Genomic DNA, 25534 nt, shown 5'->3' with positions numbered 1-25534 from the left:
ATGTACCACCAGTTGCGTATTAGGGATGCCGATAAGCAAGCTCAGCGCTTCCTATTTCGCTTCGATTCAACGGATCCTCCGGTGGTCTATATTATGGACGTGGCTACTTTTGGGGCTACGTGTTCTCCCTGTTCGGCCCAATTTATAAAAAATCGGAACGCTCTTGAACACTCGACACAGTTTCCCGATGCTGCTTCTGCAATTGTAGACCGCACGTACGTGGATGATTACTTTGATAGCTTGGACTCTGAGGAAGAAGCTCTACAGAGAGCCAAGGAAGTAAGGTTTATCATCGCTAAAGCGGGGTTCGAAGTCAGAAACTGGTCTTCGAATTCGCCGCTGGTCCTAAACGGTCTGGGCGAGGAAGGATCAACCGAATTAGTACACTTTCACCAGGACAAAGCTACCGAAAACGAAAGAGTGCTGGGCGTTATCTGGAACCCGCAGTTGGACACTCTGTCATTCGCTGTTCCATCCGGAATGGCGGTCTCATCGATTCACTCCACCAAACCAACAAAAAGGGTCGTTCTTAGTTCAGTTATGACTTTGTTCGATCCCTTGGGCCTTCTAGCCCCGTTCACTTCGTTGGGGAAGATGCTAGTTCAAGATCTTTGGAGGTCCGGATACGACTGGGACCAGGAAGTTGACGACGACTCGTACAATAAGTGGAGATCGTGGGTAAGCGCGTTACCAGAGATAGCCAGCCTGAAAATTCCACGTAGCTACTTCGGCACGGTGCAGTCAACGGATTTTGGACACATACAGCTGCATATATTCTGCGACGCAGGGGAAAACGCCTTCGGATGTGCTGGATATCTACGGATTGAAGTCGACGGTCTAGTCAAGTGTTCCTTGGTTATGGCACGAACCAAAGTAGCACCTCTAAAACAACTTACGATCCCCCGACTCGAGTTGCAAGCGGCTGTACTGGGATCAAGGATGTCGCAGCAACTCAAACAACATTTATCACTTAAAGTAGATCAAACCTTTTTCTGGACTGATTCCCGAACTGTCCTGTCTTGGATAGCGTCGGATCAAAAACGCTACAAACAATTCGTCAGCTTCAGGATCGGGGAAATCTTAAGCCTAACAAAGCTGTCGGAATGGAGGTGGATATCCTCGAAGATGAACATTGCTGACTGCCTTACGAAGTGGAGAAGCGATTGTGGCTTGGTTCCAGAATGGTTTCGTGGGCCAAATTTCCTTTACCAATCCCAAGAAACTTGGCCGCGTCAACAACTTCCTCCTACGAACACTAAAGCGGAATTAAGGGCTGTACATTTGTTCCACGACGTCACGTTCCCAGATAAGCTGATCGACGCTACCAAGTTTTCAAAATGGAACGTTCTCGTGAGGACGTTGGCGAGCGCGCTACGATTCATCTCGAATTGTCAACGGAAAATACGCGGGGAGTCCATCGAAACACTCAAACCGACGAAGAATCAACAACATCGCATAATCTCCGGCGTATATTCGACTCGGGTGCCTCTGAAGCAAAATGAGTATCAACGAGCTGAAACTCTTCTTTTCCGATCCGCGCAATACGAGTACTTTGGAGATAAAATTACAACGCTCCTGAAAAATGTAGACCTCGAACCATCGAAGTGGATAACCCTAGAAAAGAGCAGCACACTCTATAAGCTGACGCCTCTCATAGATAGCGAAAAGGTATTGAGAATGGAAGGGCGGTGCGATAGGGCCGAGAATCTACCGTTCGACATGCGGTTCCCAGTCATCCTTCCCCGAGATGGACCAGTAACCGAACTTCTAGTGCGCCACTATCATGAAGCGTACGGTCATGCCTTTAGGGAAACTGTCAAAAATGAGATAAAACAACGCTTTCTCATTATCAGTGTGAACACTGTGTTGGCGAAAGTCGAGCGAAGCTGCAACTGGTGCAAGGTACGCAAGAGCTTACCGAAGGTACCCAGAATGGTGTCCATTCCTGTACAACGTCTAACGCCCTACAAGCGACCCTTTACGTTTGTTGGGATCGACTACCTAGGTCCGGTACAAGTCTCGGTAGGTCGACGTTCAGAAAAAAGGTGGATAGTGTTATTCACGTGTCTAGTAGTTAGGGCTATCCACCTTGAAGTGGCCCACAACCTCACAGCGCAATCGTGCACAATGGCGATCAGACGTTTCATCTGTCGACGGGGCCCCGCAGCAGAGTATTTTTCCGACAACGGTACCAATCTAAAAGCTGCAAGCAAGGAATTTGTGCAGCAATGGCAAGAAATCAGCGCAGAATGTGCCGAGGAGTTTACTAGTGCTAGGACGAAATGGCACTTTAACCCACCTGCCGCTCCTCATATGGGAGGCATATGGGAGCGAATGGTCCGGACTGTGAAGAACGTCATGGCGGTGCTCAACGACGGGCGTCGACTGAACGATGAAATCCTTCTCACCACATTAGCTGAAACTGAAGATATGGTTAACAGTCGTCCACTTGTCTACATATCCCAAGGTGCTCTTCAGGAGACTCTTTCTCCTAACCATTTTCTTCGAGGAACGGCTGCAAACGAACCCCACGAAGTACTACCCCCTACCGATCCAGCTAGTGCACTTCGTGACACGTACCAGCGTTCTGTAGAGCTCTCCAATAATCTCTGGGAACGTTGGTTGAAAGAATATACTCCGAGTATCAATCGACGCAGTAAGTGGTTTGATGAGTCAACGCCGTTACGAAAAGGTGATCTTGTGTACATCGTCGATGGAAACCGGCGCAAAGCGTGGATTAGAGGGATCGTCGAAGAACCAATTGCAGCAGGTGATGGAAGGATTCGCCAAGCGATTGTTAGGACCAATTACGGATTGGTCAAACGGGCAACCGCTAACCTGGCGGTACTGGAGATCGAGGGAAGTAACGCTGCTCCGGATTGTGGTTCCGGAACAGGATTACGAGCCGGAGATGTGTTCGGTATATCGGGACAACCCTGTACCGCCGAGCATACCGATGCCCCTGTTGCAGATGCGACGAGTTGCGACCAACGTGGGTAGTGTCGGCATATGTCAATAGAACCGTCAGGGAGACTACCTATGCATGCAGATAGGCTGTAGGGAATAGGCAGATGAAGAGATAATAGAACGTCTAGAATCTATATGGATGAAACACGTTTATCTATGCTAAATAATCTAAATTGTTAAAATCTGTGCATAATCCAAGTGAACTCAATCTATTTTGTATACTAAGCGTTGTGCACACTAACTAGTGAGTTGAGTGAGAAACATGCCTTGAATTTCATGAATTTAATGCTATAATTTGTTATCCTAGCTAAACTACAATTTGTAACCTTAATTTCTATGAATTAACTAAAGACCGCTACGGCAGAATTCTTCATGCATACTTGAAATCCTAGCGTAGTAAGTTCTACATGCGACAAGTTTAATACAATATTAACTTATGTGCTATATTATATGCAAATTATATGAACCTTTAAGGTACGAGCGATTACTATCCGGCTAAAAACGTTACCATCGGCTGCCCGAGATAGATAGAAGAAAAACTTGTTGTAAGTTTTACTAAACAGTAATATTTAACCATCTATTTAAAAATAAAACCTAATTTTAGCTTCAAGCTGTCAACAACAAGACTGCTCTGAGGACCGTTTGCATTTCTATCCGAACAATGCGCATGGGACTTTCACTGATTTGCATGCATTTACTCACGGTACCATATCAGCACGACGGGGACGGATGATCGCCAGATGATGACTCTGCTCGGCTTACCGACGCTGTGGACGCTGTCGTCGGGATGCGCGTCGGGGGACGCTGCGGCTCTACAGCGCTTCTGACCGACGCTGCGAAACGTTGGGTGGGTTCTACGGTGCTGAGGTGCGGCGCGTCGGGGGACGCTGCTGACTTACGACACTGGCGGGTTGATTTGGTCGACGCTTACCTATAGCACATTCCTGGCACGCTTGCGCGCTCTCCTGTCGGACAACGGACGTCTACGCTTCACGCATCACTCAGACGCCGTCGGCGCCTCACAAACGATTTGTGGGCTTCTACTTGTACTTACGGTCGTCACCGAAAGCGGGAAAAACTGTTGCTGCTCGCTGCTGCCTTCTGCCCTGTCTGGGGCGCGGAATTGACGGGCGCGGCCCCCTTCGACCACGTGTTGCGCTGGCCGGAATCCTTGAACCTGCAGAGTGGGGTCAGGAATAGTTTCCAACGGAAAATGGTGAGGTGGCGAGAAGAATTGAACTTGAATAAATAATCTAAGGGACATCACACCTGAAAATTACACCTCACGACGCGGAACTAAAACTGAACTACTCCTGCCTCTTCCACAATGCAGATGAAGTGAACGAGTAACAGCCAGAAACCCTCAGATAAGGCGCGAAATATTTTAATAATCTTTGCCCTCGGATTTGACTTCACGAAGTCTCTAAATTCCCTTTACTCAGTCTAACAGTCTATTGTGTCCAAGAGAAATTAGATACTTCGTATTGCAACGATTTCGCCAGCCGAGCGCATCAGAATATCGGAGAGAATTCTCATTAACGAATTCCCGGGGCCAACAAATCCTGAAAAGGTTTCCCACAGGTCGATGGCCACCAACCAACGCTGTGATGTGATCACATGCGCTTGCATTTGCGGTCACATGTTACAACTTTCTTTAGCACTCATCTAATCCATGTGAGACACTGAGTGCTTGAGCGCAGAGAGAAAAAGCTCGAATTCGCGGTACAAGTAATGGTGGAACTTTAGGATATTTCAAATTATTTTTAAAGAATTCATTTTACTTAAGCTAAATTTATATTTTAATATTTACAAAAATGCAACGAACTGAAAGTTCGTTACATCACTTCCTCCTAAATTTACGAAAGTTTGATTGGCGATGCTATGGTTAACAAAAGCCAATCAAATTTTCGTAGGCCTGTTTAACCGTAGTGTGGCCAGCAAAAAAAACACCTGTAGAAGGCCGGCAGGGTGCACGGGTACCCACGAAATGGAAATAATCATATCTCAGCGATTTTTCCACCGATTTTAAAAGTTTTTGCCTCATTCAACTCAGAAACTCATTATCTATCGAGATCGTATTTGGTTGGACCGGTCCAATCACCATAGGTACCAAAAAATCCGGATTTCCGAATCCATGTTTTTATACAATACAATATACGGGATTTTCGGTAGGTTAGTAGCAATTTCGGTACCAAGCATCGTATAATTGCTTTGGCATATTGTATCTGACCGGCCTGGAATCATAAAACGTGTTGACTTTGAAACTGTGTTTTCGGAACACGCTTTCCGTGGGGCCATGGTTGACCATAAACACTTTAAGATATCTTAGCCTCAACAATGTGGGTTTCAATATGGTATAAGGACATGCTCCCAAAAATATGGATTTTCTGAAAACCACGGTGATTAGATCGGTCTAATTAAATATTTTTCCGATAGATGATGAGTTTCTGAGTTGAATGAGCTAAAAAATTTCCAAAATCGATGAAAAATTGACGGAGACATGATCATTTCAATTTCGTGGGTACCCGGGTAACCTGCCGGCCTTCCACGTAATAAAAAAAATGCAGGAGCCACTCCCCCTGCCCCTCCTCATTTTAAAATTCGGTCAATCCCATTAATAGATGTATATTCACGAGTTCTAAGATCTAACAGAGTTCCAACATCCTAGTCTCTATAATCATAAAAATATCGAGATTTGAAATTGAAAAAGGTACCCGGGTACCCTGCCGGCCACATAAGTGTTAATCGTCATATAGTTTCATCATTGAACGAATTCAACTCCATCTTTATTTACAATATGCAGTTCATCACCTGCCACTGACCATCAGCGACCTGTGGTCTCCGGTCTCCAGCAAAAAATGTCTACCTATCATGCCATTACAATTCACAATTTAAAATTTAAAACCGAAGAAGAATACAAGAAACCCGATCTCAACGAAACAAACCTCACGAAGAAAAAAATCTATTTTGACCAAATGAAAAAGAAAATGTTGACAATGACCACACTTATACCTCCCACCCTAACTTCATTCATACTCACAAAACAACACTCACAAACATCATAGCTTCAACTCAGAGTAGTCGACTAAAACTCTGAGCAAGCTCAACAACATAAAATGAAGTACATCTTTTAAAACCAGGACATATTGCCGATATATTAGATGTACTTACGAAAGTCTCCACCTAAATGGACAAAACCATGAGTCCAGTCAGTAATCTCTACCCCAGCCCGAAGCGAGAAAACGAGATTCCAACCTTCCTCACAAAAATAAACCGATCTGAGACGCAATTCGTTGCCACGGAACATTACCGCGATTTACACTCATTGCGAAACAAAACATAAATTAAACCTCTTACGAGCATTTTCAAACGCCAGGACACAGTCCGACTAAAAACGCTCAAAGAATCACTGAAAACATACAACTCATTCATGTTGGAGAAGTGTAGTGGCAGCCCCCTGGTAATGATAATGACGAGGAATTCCACGGAGTCATGTCAGTCGATCCTGAGCGACCATTTCAAAAATATCTGAAACTTTGCACAGTTTTTCAATTTCATATAAATCGCCATTTTTTGATATTAAACCTTCATATTCACTCACGACTAACTTTTCAAAAGGGTGTATGCGAAAATAGTTCTAAAATATTCTAAAAGCTGTACAGCAAAAACGGATTGTTCGATTGTTATAAATTTTTCAGCAAAGTTAGATAACTAAATGATGATTCCTTAGAAAATATACACTGTAAAAAATTTCTTTTTCTACTTTGAAAAAATATGATATTTGTCACAAAAACTCAAATATCTCAAAACCCTATCTTTTTACCAACTTCAATTTTTTAGGGGAAATGGCCCATTATATCAGCTATCTACCATAAAATTTTGGTGATGGTAAACTGATAAACAAAAAAGTTATGACATTTCAAACATTTCACAATTTTTACATTTAGTAACAAAAAAAAAATTTTTTCTGTGTAAATTATTTCGAGAATTATATTTTGATGCTGATTTTATTGTAAAGGCTACCGCCTGAATTAAACAAGTTGTTTTCATGATACTTTAGTTTGATTATTCGTAATTACTATAGTATCTATTTGAAACTTAGACGCGATCCAGTGTTGTGATCAAAAATATTGAGATTGTCATACTTTTTATTGTACGTGACTGGTGAAAAAATCCCTTGATAGAGTTGAAAAGCTGTTGATTATAAGAAAAATGGAATTGAATTTATTTTTAAGACAAAAGCTGTATAATAAAAGTTTTTTTATACGCGTATACGTCTAGTTTATCCGCAAAAAAAATCCCTCTTACACACTTATTTCTGAATTGCCTGTTCGGTACTTTTTTGACGAGATTATAACAGCAGTACGATCTCGGTAGTTTCGGTAATCGATTTTACTGAGGCTCAGTAAAACAACTGTCAAAATCGTATGGAAAAGGTAAACAATGCATTTTTGCTGAACGAGTTCGGTGCTCAGCAGTTTTAATCTCGTCAAAAAATTACCGAACTCGGTAATCAAAATTAAGTGTGTAGAGAACAGACTTCATGATCGGAAGAATGCGAAAGAGGTACATACCACAGACAAACAGACGAAACGCCTAGAACAATTTTAGTGAAAATTCATCGCCCAGTTCACACTATCACCACCTGGTGGAAATGTTTCACGAAACACTGCGTTGTGCAATATCGTCATCAGAAGGCGCTAGTGTGAAACGTCAAACGCAAAGAAAAACGATGGGCGCTCTTCTTGTTATGAAAGCCACAACCAAGATTCAAAATGATCGTTGAAGGCGTGGTCAATGAAAATTTCGCCAGTGTTACGTTTGTTTGTCTGTATACATTAGCGTGGTTCAAAAAATCGTTTTTGCTCCACACCGCTTATTCGATTCCTAACCAGATTATATGTCTTCTCCCAAAATTTGAGCTCATTTGGTTGAAAATTGAGACTGCACAAGCCCATCAAAGTTTGTATGGGAATTACTATGAGAAAATGATGTTTTTCATTCAATCGACCGTAGCATTTCCCCAAGTGTCCTAGAGGATTAGTCGACCCTTGGTAATCCTAGGCTAACTTAGCAGCTACAACTTTGCCGAAGACCGCATTCAAATCGGACGCCTCATTAATTAGTTATCGATTTGTATCCAACTGGGCAAACTTTAACAGTGATCATTCAGCTTCCCAGCAGGCAACATTGCTGCATATGGCGCCAAAGATAGCACACTGAAATCATGGCTACTATGTTCCACTGCAAAATGCAGTGATGCCCTCCGATTAGTTTAACCATCATGAGTAAAGATTTCGATTCTGGATAAAAATCGGTAACTAATTAATGAGGCGTCCGATTTGAATGCGGTCTTCTGCAAAGTTGTAGCTGATAGAGTAGCCTAGGATTACCAAGAGTCAACTAACCCACTAGGGCACTTAGGTAAATGTTACGGTGGATTGAATGAAAAACATCATTTTCCCATAGTAATCCCCATACAAACTTTGAAGGGCTTGTGCAGTCTCAATTTTCAACCAAATGAGCTCAAATTTTGGGGGAAGGCATATAATCTGGTTAGGAATCGAATAAGCGGTGTGGAGCAAAAACGATTTTTTGAACCACGCTAGTATACATACCTGACAATGCTCACGAAAAAAACAAAAAAATACTACCGCCATGAATATTAAAAATTGTATAGTATTTTTTTTCTTCAGCCACCAACACCAAACAAGTAAGTTAAAATTAATAAGTGATTTTGTTTATTATAATCTAACGAACAAGATGAACAGTCGCTTTCTCAAAGGTCTTCAACTCAACGCTCTCTTGTAGACCGTTTGATGAAAAAAAAATGTTCAAAAGAGTTACGAAATCTCACCGAAAGCACCATAGATAAACTGAAAGAGACTGGTTATGCCCAAATGTCCACATTGTGTACAAAATTACGCATTTGCACGTCCTGCCGTCTAGAATTTGACAAACGAGCCATCTGTATATCATTGGTAAAGCAGGGCGCAGGAAGTTCGAAAACGACAACAACTGAGAAATTGCCATCAGCGACATCTGTTTAAACAATTTAATTACGCCCCTTTTCAAAAATGCCCTGTAATATTCTTCAACATCTATACCCATTTCAATATTTTTAACGTTGCAAAACACGCTTTCAACATTCATCTTGAAGAAGAGGGAAAACACTTGTCCTCAAATGTAACAGCAAATTAATGAATAAACGACTAATGCGCGGAGGGCGTGATAAAATCGGAACATTACGGTACATAGTATATTATATTATATGTATATATAATATATAATAAAAACAACTTGTTTTACTCACGCAAGGCCATTAACAATAAAATCAGCATCAAACTTCAATTTCCGGCCGAAATAATTTACACTAAAAAAAATTATTACTAAATGTGAAAATTGTGAAATGTTTGAATTGTCATAACCTTTTTGTTTATTTTCATGGTAGATTGCTAATACAATGGACCGTTTTCTCTAAAAAATTACGTTGGTAAAAAGATAGGGTTTTGAGATATTTGAGTTTTTGTGACAAAAATGATATTTTTTAATGTTAAAAAAGATTTTTTTCACAGTGTATATTTTCTTAGGAATCGCCATTTAGTTATCTAACTTTGCTGAACAATAAAATCAGCATCAAATCGCGATTCCCGGCCGAAATAATTTACACAGAAAAATTTTTTTTACTAAAGGTAAAAATTGTGAAATTTTTGAAATGTTATAACTTTTTTGTTTATTAGTTTACCATCACCAAATTTTTATGGTAGATTGCTAATACAATGGACCGTTTTCCCTAAAAAATTCAAGTTGGTAAAAAGATAGGGTTTTGAGATATTTGAGTTTTTGTGACAAAAATGATGTTTTTCAATGATAAAATAGATTTTTTTACAGTGTATATTTTCTTAGAAATCACCATTTAGCTATCTAACTTTGCTGAAAAATTCATAACAATCGAACAATCCGTTTTTGCTGTGCATATTTTTGAATATTTTTGAACCATTTTCACATACACCCTTTTGAAAAGTTAGTCGTGGCTCTAAATAAAAATTTAATATCGAAAAATGGCGATTTAGATGGAACTGAAAAACTGTGCAAAGTTTCAGTTCAATAGAAAATCATGAATTAAAAATTTTCCTTAATTTTGATGCTGTTGCTTGGAATCGCTCTGACAGTTTGTTTGAGTGTTCAAGAGTTTGTTTGAATGTATGTATGTGTTGACGAAACGTTCATGCTGAAGGATTTTGACAATGTATTTATGTTTATAGTTTTTAGTCCGTACTAGTCCGTTGACCATTAAACATGTAGACAAAGTAAAGTGCGTTTTACTTTCTCCTGAATATCGCGAATTCCGGAACGTGTACTATCCGCCCGGATAAAAACTAACCATAGGGTATTTGGTGAAAACCATTCCTGTACCATACAGAGTACCAGCTACAATATAGTGTATTATAATGGAATGGTTCGCTAAAAGCTGTACACATTGGTAGCTACTATACATTTACATCCAATCTTTATGTAACAATATATTAAACTGTTTTTCTTACGTTTGAACCATTCAAACCATTCAAATAATCCTTAATATTCTTCACAACATGTGCATTTCTTCGCATTAGTCGACCGAATCTCATTAAAATTGTCCAAAAAAGCACATCCCAGTATGTCTGCAAGTTGAATTATTGTTATATTGTATATTAAAAGCATTCATTCTTACTTACAAATAGTTTCTGTGGTTTAGAGAATTTTTTACCCATTATACTGACCATGAAAAATAAATTCGCCCCATATCACCCTAAAATTAATAAAACTCATGTCAAAATAAATTTCATATGTCTAAAACATCACAATACCGTACACCAAGAAGCAAAACGTGTGAAAATTTGGCGAAGTTTTGAAGTTTCAGAATTAATTGCTAAGTAGATCTTTTTTTCAGTCATACCCAATTTTAAAGCAATTTTCCCAGTCATATCAGATTTCACTTTATTCCTCAAAAACCAAATATTTTTCAACACAGATTACTAGAACAATGTGTAATGGATGAAGTGCATTCATTGAAAGATATATATTATCATTTTTGGATGTAGCTTTCATTAGAAACTGTAATTACTCCATGGTGGATCTTTTTTGTGCCGGTCACTGTATCATCAGCGTATACAAGAATCCTCAATTTATTTAAAACAAAAGAAATGTCATTAGCATATAAAATAAAAAGAAGAGGACCTAATTGTGAGCCTTGGGGTACTCCCGAAGTAAACTGAATTGGATTAGATTTTTGCTCTTTGAATTCTACTATTTGCTGACGATCAGTTAAATATGACTTAATCTAGGTAAGGAGACTTATTTCAATTCCCATTTTTTCAAGCTTGTGAATCAACATAGGAATGTCAAGTTTATCGAAGGCTTTACTGAAGTCAGTGTAGAGTGCCTCAACATGATTGCCGTTATCCATTACATTCAATGAGTAATTTACAAATTCCAAAAGGTTGGTAGCAGTTGAACGACCTTTAAAAAATTCGTGTTGAGCGTTTGTTATCCGATTTTTTATTTGGCCAAACAAAAATTTATAAATGATTGACTCGAACTGTTTTGGAATACATGAAATAATGGCAATACAACGATAGTTGCGGACATCAGCTGTTTTGCCTGATTTATAAATTGGAAGGGTTTTTTTTCCATTCCCTAGGAAAAACACCAAAATCGAGTGACATATTAAATAACCAAAATAAAGTAGTTAAGAGCTGGATTGCTTAGTTTTTCATAAACACTGGTGGAATTCCATCTGGTCCTGGCCCTTTATTGCCATCTAGATCCTAAAGACCTTGCAAAATGTTTTGAACATTGATATGGCTAACACCACCATCTCTCGAAAATTCAGGAAAATGTGAAAAATACGCGAAATCACGATCATTGTCTGAGAAATTCGAATACGTTTCTTGGAAAAAAGTTGCAAAAAGATTGCAAATTTCTTCAGCATTATCCCCTTCTTTTTCATCTAATGTCATTTTTGATGAAAAGTTACATGATTTCAGTTTAGTCTTGACGTAATTGAAGAAGTTCTTAGGACATGATTTGATTTCATTTTCTGTTTTTAGATTGTACTCAGTAAATGGCAACATTAAGTTGATCACATATATCCAAATATTTCACCAAATTGGCATGATTTTCATTAATTCTGTAAGCTTTATGTGCGTTTCGCTTACGATTTTAAAATTGATGATTTGCCTATTAAACCAAATGGGATTCTTCGAGTCGAAACTTCTACCACTTACTTCTACGCTTCGTAATAACCGGGATTACTTCCTGAATAATTTCCCGTAACAACTTATAAAAAACTTCAACAGCAGATTCCATATTCTGTTGATTTTTCAAGACAGATTGCCAATTTGCCCTATTTAATTTGTCTCTGATATTAGAATTATTTGCTCTGCTGTAATCGAAAACATTTTCGTAAACACTTTCATCGGGGATGTGATTTTTATGCAGAAACACAGAAAACTCGATTGCTGTGTGAAAAGCCTCGTTTTTCCACAAAGGCACTAACGACTCATGTTGTGGTAGTTTTTTAAGTATAGTGAAACTGGCAACACTGAAGTTAGAAGGCATGGGAAAAATATAATGAGCCATTTTACGAGACGTTTCGGATCAGCTGATCGCTCATTTCATGAATGAAAATTTGACAGGAGGTTGCGCCCAAGCCCGTGAGTGTTAATATCAATATCAACACTGTTGTCGTTTCGTAAAATAGACTATTAGAAGTAGAAAGTCGTTGGTCGGAATCAGGGTCTCTTGTGCAATCCCGCGAATTAGTGCACTGAAATGTAAGCTTCTATATGTTAATCTACATTTGTAAATAAAAATAAAATATATTTGAACAGCATCGAAGCTGCTACATCAAAAGGCTGCTGTCGATAGGTGTTCGTTCGTGCTCAAGAGAAATCTCACCCCAACATACTTCGATGATTTTAATCGCCGAGTGAACAGTTTGCTGCAATGGAGTCGGCAGAACGTAGACTGCAATTGCTGGAAGAGCAAGGTGCACTATGGAGAAAATATTATGAAGATGAGGAGCGACGAATTGAAGAGGAATATCAGCGAAGTCTTGAAGAGATCGAAGCGACGTTCCGAAAAGCCGCTGTTTGATCTCGCGCCAAGAGCGCGCCAAATATTGTCCACTGATTAGGTACATCCAAACAGCGTGTGATGTGAATTGTTCTATTCAACCACGCTGCACATTGTTTAACCCGCAAACACCCGGGACGATCTACTTTTGGCAGAAATGCAATATCTTCTTTGTTTTAAAACATTTTACCCCGAATTTTTTTTATAGTCAAGGGGAATAGTTGTGCTAAGAAATACATGGTACCTCCCCCCTTTGCACCCTCCCCCCTTTTGCGGGGAGGCGAAAATACGTGGCTTTTTTTTGTATTTTTTATAAATTCTACATGTTTTTGCTTAAATTTCATCGTTTTGCTAATCATCAATAGTTTTCACTGGTCCTAGACATGCAAAGTATTACTACCCATCATAGTCTGTTGAAGTTTTGATCCCAGAGCTATTCTAAGGCCTCCAAAGTAATCTGAAGTTTGTGACACAAATCTGACATTCTCAACCAAATTTTTTACACGATGAATGATTACAGAACATTGTCTACGGTACTCAAAAAGCCTCAAAGCACCTTTAGATAATTCATGGTACATGAATTGGGTGATCTAGGTCATCCAAACTACTCTGGAATTCATTTTCTTAAGATCTTAAACATCTACCATCGTTTGTGTGCACTCTGTTCAAGAAATTTAGTCACGTTGATGTCCATTACACCTTACAAAGCTATGAACAACTTGATATTGTGGTAGTTGGACATTCCATGAAATACAAATGGCCTCCAATACACTTTGAAGTTTGGCTTACGATATCTACATACTGTCTCTTGCTTTAGTTGTGAAAATTTTTCGTGGAATGTAGTCTATACTGATGATGGAACCTCAGTGCACATCTATAATGCTTTTGGTACATTCATGGGATATTCCAGGCTTTCCAAACTATTCAAGAATTAGGAACTTCAAGGTCTACAGGCTCTACGCTTGTTTTTCTTCACTCTATCGGCATTATTCTTTCACGATTGTGTCTGTTGCACCTCATTATATTACGAGTATCTGTATTTGTTGCTACTTGGGTATCCACTGGCATACAATTGATTGATTTGTCTTTATTAGAGAGACTTTCAGCCCTTGGCTGGTTCGTCTCTTGGCATACAAACGGACCCAATGTATTTTGAAGTATGAGTCGCAATATCTGTAAAACTTAGGATATTTGTATTGTAGCGAATGCTAGCGAAATATAATCTACACTACTCTTAGAACCTCAGAGTGCAATTCTGATAACCTAGCAACATTCACTTGGTGATCTAGGTCATCCAAACTATTCTGGAATTAAGACCTTCAAGCTCTATAAGCTCTACTTTTGTATCTCTTTACTTTATTCTTCCACGATTACCTCTGTTGTATCTAATAATGTTTTGAGTATTTCTTTGTGTTGCTTGTGCATCCACTGACATACAAATGATCTTTTTATGGTATATGAAAGTGTCGGAAATTGTCCAAGCATTCCTCTAGGCGTTCCTCGGAAATTCCTCCAGGAGTCCCTCAGGAATTCTTCGTGGTGTTCTCCGAGAACATCTACGAGTTCCTAGGGAATGCCTCAGGACTTCCCGTGAAATTCTTCAGGAGTTTGCCAGCAGTTACTCGAAAAATTTATTCAGGAGCTATGCTGGAATTCCTTCAGGAGTTCATCAGGAATTACTTCAAGAACTTTTCGAAAAATGCTGCAGGAGTTCCTCGGGAATTCCTCCAGAAATTCTACGTGGATCCCTCCAAGAAGTTTTCCAGGGATTCCTCCAGGAATTTTCTTAGGAATTTTTCCAGGGATTCCTCCAGCGATTTTTCTAGAAATTCTTCCAGGGATTCCTTCGACCATTCCTCCATGGACTCATCAAGGAGTTCAGTCAGGGATTTCTCCAGAGCTCCTTCAGGAATTTATCTAAGATTTCCTCCAACAACAAATCCAGGGATTTCTTCAGGATTCAAGGGATTCTTCCAGAAATTCTTCCAGGGATTCCTCCAGAGTTTCCTCCAGGAATTCTTCTAGGCAATACTCCAAAAAATTCTCCTGAGAATTTCTACGGGTAATTTTCCCGGGTAATTTCTCCAGAAATTCCTTCAGAAATACCTCCAGGAATTTCTTCATGAATAACTGCTAATTTATATATGAATTCATCAAGGGATTCCTTCAGAAATTTCTCCACGGTGTCCTACAGAAATTCTTCCAGGAGTTCCTCCAGAAATACCTCCAGGAATTCCTCCACAAAATTATCCCAGTATACCTTCAGCAATTCCAACAAGGATTCTTTCCGGAATTCCTCACAGGGATACCTCCTTAAATTATTTCAGGAATTCCATCAGTCATTCCTCCAGGAATTCTTCCTGGATATACTCCAGGATATATTCCAAAAAATTCTTCAAGCAAATACTCCAGGAGTTTTTTCAGGAATTACTCCAGGAATATCTCCAGGAATGACTCAACGAATTCCTTCTGGAATTACTACAGGAAATAGTCTCGGAATTGTTCCGGGAAACACCCCAGGAATTCCTTCAAGAAATATTCTAGGAATTCTTCCAGGAATTACTACAGGAATTTCTCCAGAAATTCCTTCAATGTCAGTTCTTGCGGGAAATACCTCACATGAATTCGGAATTACTCTCATGAACAACTCCATAAATTCTTACAGGAAATAATTCATGAAATCCTCCAGAAATTCCTCCAGAAATTAAAAATTGAACAAAATAAATTCTAAATTTCCTCGCAGTTCAAGGAAATCCTTGAGAAATTCCTCTAAGATTTCCCTGGGAAACTCTTTAAAACTTCCTTCACAAATTACTACATGAATTCTTGCAGATAGTACTCCAGGAATTCCTCCAGGGTATTCTCCAGAAATTTCTTCAAGAAATTCTTGAAGAAATTCTTGGAAGTATTCTTGTAGGAATTCTTGGAGGAATTCCTGAAAAAATCTTCAAGGAATCCCTGGAGAGATTCTTGGAGGATTTTCTGAAGGAATTCTTGGAGGAATTCTCGGGGATATTCCAATTGGCATTTCTGGAGGAATTTCTGAAGGTATTTATTGAAAAACCCTGGAGGTTTTCATAGAGAAATTTATAAAGGAATCCTTGGCGAATTGCAGGACGGATTCCTGGAGGAATTTTGACATAAATATTGGAGCAGGTCTTGGAGAAATTTTTATTAGAGTTCCTGTTGGACTTCTTGAAAAAAATTCTGATAGAATTCCTTGAAGGAATTCTCGGTGGAATCCCTGGTGTTGTCCCGGGAGTATTTTCTTGAGGAATTTCTGGAGGTTTTCTGAAGAATCTAGGAGGTATTCATAAAGGAATTTCTGGAGGATTTTTAAATTTCTGGAATTTCAGGAGAATTTTTAAAATTTTTTGAAGGAATTTATTGAAAAATCCCTGGAGGAATTTCTGACGAAATTCCTGAAGGGATTATTGGCAGATATATTAGAGGGTTCTCTGGTAAAATTCTTGGGGAAGGTACAGTAGGAGTTTTTGGAATTCCTGGAGGGATTCTTGGAAGAATTCTAGACAGATGTCTTGGAGGAGTTTCTGGATGAATTCTTTGAGAAATTCCTTCTGAAGGAATTTTCGGAGAAATTTCTTGGTGAATTGCTGGAGGAAACTCTGGAGGAGCCCCTGGAGAAATTTCTGGAAAAATCCCTTGAATCCTGAAGAAATCCCTGGGTTAGTTGCTGGAGGAAATCTTGGAAGAACTTCTGAGGGAACTATGGCGGAATTCCTGGAAGAATACCTGAATGAATTCGTGGATAAATCCATGGAGGAATCTATGCAGGAATCCCTGGGGGAATCACTAGAAGAACTTCTAGAGAAACCGCTGGAGGAATCCCTGGAAAATTTCCTGGAGGAACTCTTGGGTAAACTTCCTAGATGAGTTTTTAGGGAACACATGAAGAAATCCTTGGGAGACTCCCGTGGAATCCTCGGGGAATTTCTGGCGGAATTCCCGAGGAACTCCTGAAGGAATTCCAGCATAGCTCCTGAACCAATTTTCGAGAAACTGCTGGGAAACTTCTGAAGAATTTCACGGGAAGTCCTGAGACACTCTGTAACATCTTAAGGGATTGCGCATTCCTATCACGCATTTAGAACACGGAAAATCACATTTCCTCACATTTATTTATCTTATTTTTTTCTTATATTCTTCATCTCATTATGATAACTTCCCTTATCGTATCTTCCCTAACGTTTTGTGCACCATCTTCCGCCTCCATGAAGCAACAGCGTACCCAGTCCTGCCGACGTTCTTCTTTCCGCCGCCTCGGTGTCGCCGGAAATGCCACGAGTCTTGTTCCCGAACCCATCTTTCTGCCGGGAATATGGTCTAGGGTAATGGTCGAATTTTGGACCCCCTAACCCGATCAGAAACGCATAACAAAATTATAACCAATTAAGTTATTTATTACAAAGATTTTTCATTACAGAATGAGTTATAAAATTCGCTGGTTAGGTGTTAAAATAACAAAAATTATAACTAAAATTGCTCTAGTCATAACATAATTATAACAGGTCTTGATACAATTATTACAAGTTTATAACAAAATGAGATATAAAAAATCAATCAAATTATATCACATTTTGTTATAGAGCAGTTTTAAATATATTGGGTAAAAATTAAGTAGTGTAAAAATTAACTCATTTTTGGGTAATCAATTTTAAGAGTGAAATTTTATTTTTAGTAAAAAGTTACTGGCATCAAAAAACTTCTCCACGTAGTATACATATAACCCAGGGATTCGAACCTACGACGGCTAGATCTTAGAACAGGAGCTCGTCGTTTTTACCAGTGAGGCCATCACAGCACTTGAAGTGAGGGGCGATATATGCTGAAAAGATTCTTCATATTGGTAGCTCCTCTATAAATAGACCTGCTGATCCAACATTACCGGAGAGGGAAAGTATGACGTCACCATACCCAGTTATGACGTCACCATGCACGTTACTGCACTACAGCCCATTTAGGGCCGATTTCTTCACCTCGGCTTAACCGGTAAGCCAGGCTTACCCATACAGTTAAACCTGGCTTAACGCTTAAGCCAGGGTGAAGAAATCGCCCCTTAGTCCCTCAGCTTCAATGTCGTGTGCGCTCGTTGTGCACTAGAGCCAGCGTTCACTACTTCGAAGCTGGAGCCCACATCGCTGTACCTACGCGAATGGACGTCAGACGAAACTGTTTTTAATACAGTTGATAGCAATTATATCTTCGTGTTATTAACTAAATTGAAGAGATAGCTAATGACTTTCAAATAGTGAAAAGTATGTAACTAAGCACTAGTTGCGCCAGCGTTTATTTAAATGTTTAAAGCGTTTTTTGGCATGTTTGATTTCATTATTATTAACCAATGATATTCCTTCTGCAAAGTTGTTCAGTAGTATTATGGCACTTACGTGGTGAATGTTTCGGTAGGAATATCCACCGCAAATTCTTAACTTTAACAAAACAACTACACTTCATTTGCTAGTACATAACCATTTCGATCGGCAGATATGCACACACAGATTATCTATGCGGAAAAAAGCTGTAGTTAATTGTCGTGATATTCACAACAGAGACTAAGTGACCACATACTAAGAAATTTCGAAGAAATTGGAATTGGATTAATTAGGATTGGAACTTAATTAATTACTGAGATCCTTTAGAATTTCTGATAGATTTTCCCTGATGGAGAATCCTTTAAGGAATTTTTGATTCATAGGCTGAAGTAATTAGCTAAGAATGTCTTAAAGAATCTCCCTTTTGGATTCTCTGAAGAAATTCTCAAGGGACAAAATGTATGTTGGATTTTAAACTTAAGTTAAACCTTGAGAAAAATCTCTATCACGAATGATCTGTATACTGTACAATTGAATTCATATTAGTAGTTTAAGTTGAAAGCTCCGACAGATCTAAGGTGACGTAATCTGGTCGGTGAAATATAATTGGTGAATTGGAATGTGTTTTCGTGTTCTGTGATGGTTCATAGGAGTGGTTCACTTGGGATCTCAACACGTATATGAGCTAATCTTCCAACAAATCCTTGGGGCAAAGTTCTTTGAAGAATTCAAAGAGGAGGTCATGGAGGATTGTTGAAGAATTTCTTAGAGGATTACCCGGAAGAATACGTGGAGGAATTTCTTATGGATATTTTGCAGAAATTCCTGGAGGAAACCTTTGAAAATTATTGGAATTCCTTGGAGGAATTACCGTAGGAATCTTTAGAGTATTTTTTTGTAGGAATCATCGGAAGCCTTTCTTTAGAAATCCTTGGAGAAGTAGCTGAAGAATTTTCCAACCACAATTTCTAGAGGAACTATAGGGGAAATCTCTTTAAGAACTTTTGGAGAATATTTGAATATTTGACTAGACGATCGTCAGTAAGAATTCACGTAGGAATCGTCGAGAAAACTCTCGGAGAGATCTCTGGAAGAACTTCTAGTGAGCTCCCTAGAAGACCTACAAGAGAAATACTTTGAATATATATAGAAATATTCCTTGAAAGTACTCCGTAGCCATCTATAATAAACATTCAACCTGTAAGACATGTACAAAATCCTGTAAACGCCTCAATTCAATTACATATAACAATTTCCACTTGAGAGCCAAGGACTTCTCGACAACTTCACTGATGAGTGATGATCCGAACTTCCTAGGACAGCAGAGTAATGAGATTTAACATATCAAATAGCTCGTAGTAGTGAAATTGTGCATACAATTTTACACCATTCAAGAATTTCAAGAATCATGAACTACTTTTCTGAACAAACGAACTGTGCAGGTGATCTGGATCATGATAAGAAACATTTAAAATTACCTAATATCATCACGTAATGGTGGAGTTGCTTACCTCATTTTCCACATTCCGAAGTCATAAGCTTTCTGTACAAATTTGATGAAGACATGTGCTTTTTTGGTAGTTCATATAATAAAGGATATCAACAATTGTGTATTTTCTAAACACAATGGTGCCATACCGCGGTTAATTTACGCACTAAACACTACCAAAAAATATTGATTAGTTACACATTGCATTTTAAAAATTATTACTGAGTTTGTTATAATGTTGATATAATGATGATCGAATCACATATTCATTTATTGTAACTGACTTTGTTAGAACCTTGAAATAATACAAACTAGTTTTCGTACCGAATCCAACAAATATATCTCAATATAACAAACCTTGATATAGATATCAACCGTTGATACAATTATGTTATGTTTTTGTTATGCCTTTCTGATCGGGAATCCGCACTAAACTCTCCATGCTGTAAGTGATTTGACTACATCTTCTACCACATCTAGCTTGCTTCCCGAGCTACTACTGCCGACCCGTAGAAAAGTTTTCGAACCGGACCTCGCTTCGACCGACGATACGATTTCTGCTCTCTGGCCACATCTCAATCGTACGTCTTGTTCGCCAAAGTCGGCGATAGAACTAGTGATCATCGTTGTCGCGTTGTCGTGTAGATGACGGAGTATGTGTAGCCAAACTGTCGCCTGTACTGAACTGAGATATATGTGGTTTTGGTTGATGATGGATAGAATCGACGGGTCTGTTGCAGGGGCTCTCAACACGTGGTGCACGAATCATTTCATTCTCCATGCTCGAAATCTAGGACTTTTTTCTAATTCACATTTCAAACGTAATAACTCGTAGAGATATTCTCGGAGAACATCACGATGAATTCCTGAGGAACTCTTGGAGGAATTTCCGAGGAACGCCTAGAGGAATTCTTGGGTAATTTCCGACACTTCCAAATACCATAAAGAACATTTGTATGTCAGTGGATGCACAAGTAACACAAATACGCAACAAATTATGAGATACATCAGAGGTAATCGTGGAAGAAGTACATCGATAAAAAAGATATACAAGAGTAGAGTTTGTAGAGCTTGAAGGTCTTAATTCCAGAAAAGTTTGGATGACCTAGATCACCAAGTGAATGTTGCTAGGATATCAGAATTGCACTCTGAGGTTCTAAGAGTAGTGTAGATTATATTTCGCAAGCATTCGCTACAATAGAAATATCCTAAGTTTTACAGATATTGCGACCCATACTTCAAAATACATTGGGTCCGTTTGTATGCCAGTGGACACCCAAATAGCAACAAATACAGATACTCGTAATATAATGAGGTGCAACAGACACAATCGTGAAAGAATAATGCCGATAGAGTGAAGAAAAACAAGCGTAGAGCCTGTAGACCTTGAAGTTCCTAATTCCAGAATAGTTTGGAAAGCCTGGAATATCCCATGAATGTACCAAAAGCATTATAGATGTGCACTGAGGTTCCATCATCAGTATAGACTACATTCCACGAAAAATTTTCACAACTAAAGCAAGAGACAGTATGTAGATATCGTAAGCCAAACTTCAAAGTGTATTGGAGGCCATTTGTATTTCATGGAATGTCCAACTACCACAATATCAAGTTGTTCATAGCATTGTAAGGTGTAATGGACATCAACGTGACTAAATTTCTCGAACAGAGTGCACACAAACGATGGTAGATGTTTTAGATCTTAAGAAAATGAATTCCAGAGTAGTTTGGATGACCTAGATCACCCAATTCATGTACCATGAATTTTCTAGAGGTGCTTTGAGGCTTTTTGAGTACCGTAGACAATGTTCTGTAATCATTCATCGTGTATAAAATTTGGTTGAGAATGTCAGATTTGTGTCACAAACTTCAGATTACTTTGGAGGCCTTAGAATAGCTCTGGGATCAAAACTTCAACAGACTATGATGAGTAGTAATACTTTGCATGTCTAGGACCAGTGAAAACTATTGATGATTAGCAAAACGATGAAATTTGAGCAAAAACATGTAGAATTTATAAAAAATACAAAAAAAAGCCACGTAGTTTCGCCTCCCCGCAAAAGGGGGGAGGGTGCAAAGGGGGGAGGTACCATGCATTTCTTAGCACAACTATTCCCCTTGACTATAAAAAAAATTCGGGGTAAAATGTTTTAAAACAAAAAAGATATTGCATTTCTGCCAAAAGTAGATCGTTCCGGGTGTTTGCGGGTTAAATCCATCGTCAGCCCGACGACGCGGTGGGCGCAGTTGAATCATCATCCAGCGCACTGCCATGCGCGCGGCAATTGAATAATTATATTTTATTTGTTCGCCCGTACTGTGTGCACCTATAAAAGGTGCACACGAATTGATGTAATGTAGAATTGTAAGTGAAGATCACTCCCGAGCAGGCGTGTGCCTCTCGGGGGCAAATAAACCCAAATAGTTTGGAAAGCAGTTGTTGTTCTTCATCGTCGCCTGGATCCCCCTCTTCCACCACTCAACCCTAGACGAAACATGGTGCCGTGACCAGGATTGGCCGCTAGGAAGCGACCTCGAACCGAACCATCCCAAGTAACGGAAATCCCAGGATCGATCGCCACGCAAGCGATCGCGAACTACTCCAGGACGACGACAGAGGCAACGAAAGCATCCATCCTCCTTCCGGACCGGCATGTCCCCGTGCAGGAATGTGAATCCTCCCTCCGGACCGGCGTGTCCATTCCACTTCCAATTCGGACCGGTACATTGCCAATCCATACCGTGTGTCCACATCCGAAACCGGTGAATCCAGCTGCACACCAAACAGTCACCCTCCGGACCGGCGCGTCCACATTCGGACTGATCGCATCAGACCGACGGCACCCAATCCTACTGGCGAGTCAAACGGCATTCCATCCACCGGCGGCGTGGATCTTCCGAAGCATGGGCTTCACCTCCGACTCGACCACTGGCAGTATGTATCCGCAGGCATCCGGGAATTCTGACCTTCCACTCGGCGTAGTCAGGTCACGCTTGTCGTCCGTCAAGCAAGAGTCTCCCGCCAGCCAGCATCCCAATAAAACCAACCAACTAGCTAGCATCCGGATCAATCAAACCCAATCACCATTCAAGCACTCCGCATTCCACGATCATCTTTCCATCGGACGACCAACGTGTATAAAGGCAGGCAAACGTACCACGATCATCGGAATCCTACCTGCGGCTGTGGCAGTAGCAAATAATCGTCATCCTTCCATCCTACCGACGACGGCAAGCTACACAGACACCGTGGTCAAAAATTGAAAACGAAAAATAGTTTCGTTTTGAGGCGCCGGGATGTTCGATCTCGACCCGTTTGTCGGCGTCATCTCTGGCTAATTGATTCCAATCCAAGCGTGTGCTGTGCAGAGATCGGTCATTGAAATTGCTGCCCATTGTTCCCTTCAACGCAGCGCACAATTGTCACCATCCAGCGTGCAGCTTCTCTGCCTTGGCGCCAATCTACGATTGCGCCAAGCTGCAGAAAGCAGCGCGCGCGGTTAATCAACAATAAATTTTATATTCAATTGTCCATCCGTACTGTGTGCACCTATATAAGGTGCACGCGAATTCATGTAGAGTAGATTAGTAAGTGAAGATCACTCCCGAGCAGGCGTGTGCCTCTTGGGGGCAAATATATATCCAAAGTTTTAAACCAAAGTAGTTGTTTGTCGTCGCCTGGATCCTCCCTCCTCACCACACAACGTAGCCCTGGCCCTAGACGAAACAGCCGCCAAAGCAATAGAGTTGGAATTTTCTGCACGTAAGGAAGAAATAAAAAGGCAGTTTAGTGACGAAACACGGTGCTCCATTTACCGTTATTATAAAATAAAATATACCATCAAAACCTGAATGCCATTCTCTTTATTTATCTATCCTACACCTCTGAGCAAATTTTTAAAATCATCGTTGGGTGAAATTTTGAGCTACGCCCTTTTGAAGGGCCTAACCTCTAAAAAATCGTGAATTCTATAGAATAACACCACATTTCATAACTGAATCATGAATTAAAGGCATCAGTAACAAAAATTATCATGAATAATATTGAAATTTGGTAGTATGCATCCATATAAATATTAGTGGAGTGCATTTTCCATCAAAATTGGTCATTTCATCAATATACGGTAGGTGTTCTTAGGGCCTATAGAAAACAAACATTTCATCGGTGTAACAATTTAATTAAAAGTATATTGTATTGTGATTCCATATGTCTATAGATGTTCATATTACTCTCAGTCAAGCCGATAGTATTCACATGCATCCAGCACAAACATTTCAAAAGGGCGTAACTGATCTTCAACACAATATCTTCTCCCATAGCTGTTGATCGTATCTCATCTTTCCCAGGACACCAACAACCACTATAGGAAAGAATTGCATTTTACCCGTCCGGTAGTAGTTGTACATTGCGTCGGAGAGATAAAGATTTGGTTTCAGCAAGTAGTTTCGCCTTTTTGAAATGTTAGCACCGATATATTAAGAGCGTACACTCTCTATACAGAAAATCTGCTTTAAAAACAATAGTCAAAAATATGGGCAACCATAAATTAAACAAAAAGAAATATGTCTGTGTAAGAAATATCTTAAGCTATAAGAATAGAAAACCAAAATATTGAAAGGCCAAAAGACAAAAAGTCGGAACAGGCAACAAATAATCAAGCATAATTTGCAGGGTGAAATTTTAATCTTCTTTCAAAATATGTAGGTAAGACCTTTTGTCCCTTCTAAATTTACTTTTATTCGACCTTTTGTCTTTAATTATTTTTTTTTCATTTGTACGTTTTGTCTTCATCAGCTTCAGCATTTCAGAAGGGCGTAACAACTTTTTGATACGGCACCTTCTTTAATGTATGTGGATTGCATGTCACCCCTCTAATGTAAGCCATCAAAAAAGGAACATTCTTTTCGTTTAGAAGTGCCATGCTAGCTTTGAAAAACCCAGATTAATCCACCTAGTGGTGATAGTGCCTTTCTCGTCGAATATGCACTCAAGATTTTTCCGTCGCCATAAGCCGAAGTGTTCCTGAATCCTGAGAACTGAAGTCTAGAACGGAACAAATCTCATTTTCTTCTTTGGCCACAGGGCTCGTTGACTCGTCAATGAGGGGGAGGGGGGTGGTATTGATAAATAATAAATGTATTTGATGAAAAAAATACCCAAACAATTAAGCAAAACCGCTTAAATCATCGGATTTGGTAAGACATTTTCTGAAAGATCCTAATTTCACCTTAAAATTTGGTGGAGCGGACCTGGTGTGGTGGTTAGAACACAAGACTATCACGCCGAGGATCTGGGATCGAATCCCACTCTCAACATACTCACAAAATGTGGGTTCTTCCTTCGGAAGAGAAGTAAAGCGTCCCGGGTAGAGGCTAATGGCAAACAAAGGACAAAATAATAACTGATTTTGCCATCATATCTCGTTTTGCCATTCTTCTGTTATTATGAAAAACTTAAAATGGCAAATCAATAGCAAAATATACAATCATAGCAAATCTTGTCATTGATAAATAATGCTAAATAACACATCAATAACAAAAATTACTATCATGGTAAAACTTGCAATTTAGCACCTTTTATAATGAATTGTATAAAATATCAAAACAATTACATAATTTACATTCCCAG

General features: G+C 39.5%; 1 protein-coding gene across 1 annotated transcript; it reads left to right on the top strand.

Annotated features, from left to right (window-relative positions):
• Nucleotides 1-23169, top strand: LOC134286523 (uncharacterized). The gene is made up of 2 exons (XM_062848148.1): nt 1-2992; nt 22418-23169. The coding sequence occupies exons 1-2, from the start codon at nt 1-3 to the stop codon at nt 23167-23169; spliced, it is 3744 nt and encodes a 1247-aa protein (XP_062704132.1).
• Nucleotides 23170-25534: the final 2365 nt, after the last annotated feature.

Source organism: Aedes albopictus, chromosome 2 (genome assembly GCF_035046485.1).
Source record: "Aedes albopictus strain Foshan chromosome 2, AalbF5, whole genome shotgun sequence".
Lineage (NCBI taxonomy): Eukaryota > Metazoa > Arthropoda > Insecta > Diptera > Culicidae > Aedes > Aedes albopictus.
The sequence above is the reverse complement of the archived record's forward strand: the minus strand, read 5'-3'. Positions and strand labels throughout refer to the sequence as shown.

Bases quoted from the DNA above. Each gene is read 5' to 3' on its own strand.
- LOC134286523 (XM_062848148.1), top strand. From the start codon at position 1: ATGTACCACCAGTTGCGTATTAGGGATGCCGATAAGCAAGCTCAGCGC. The intron at 2,993-22,417 runs GTGGGTAGTGTC...TGCCGTGACCAG, and splicing joins TGCGACGAGTTGCGACCAAC to GATTGGCCGCTAGGAAGCGA.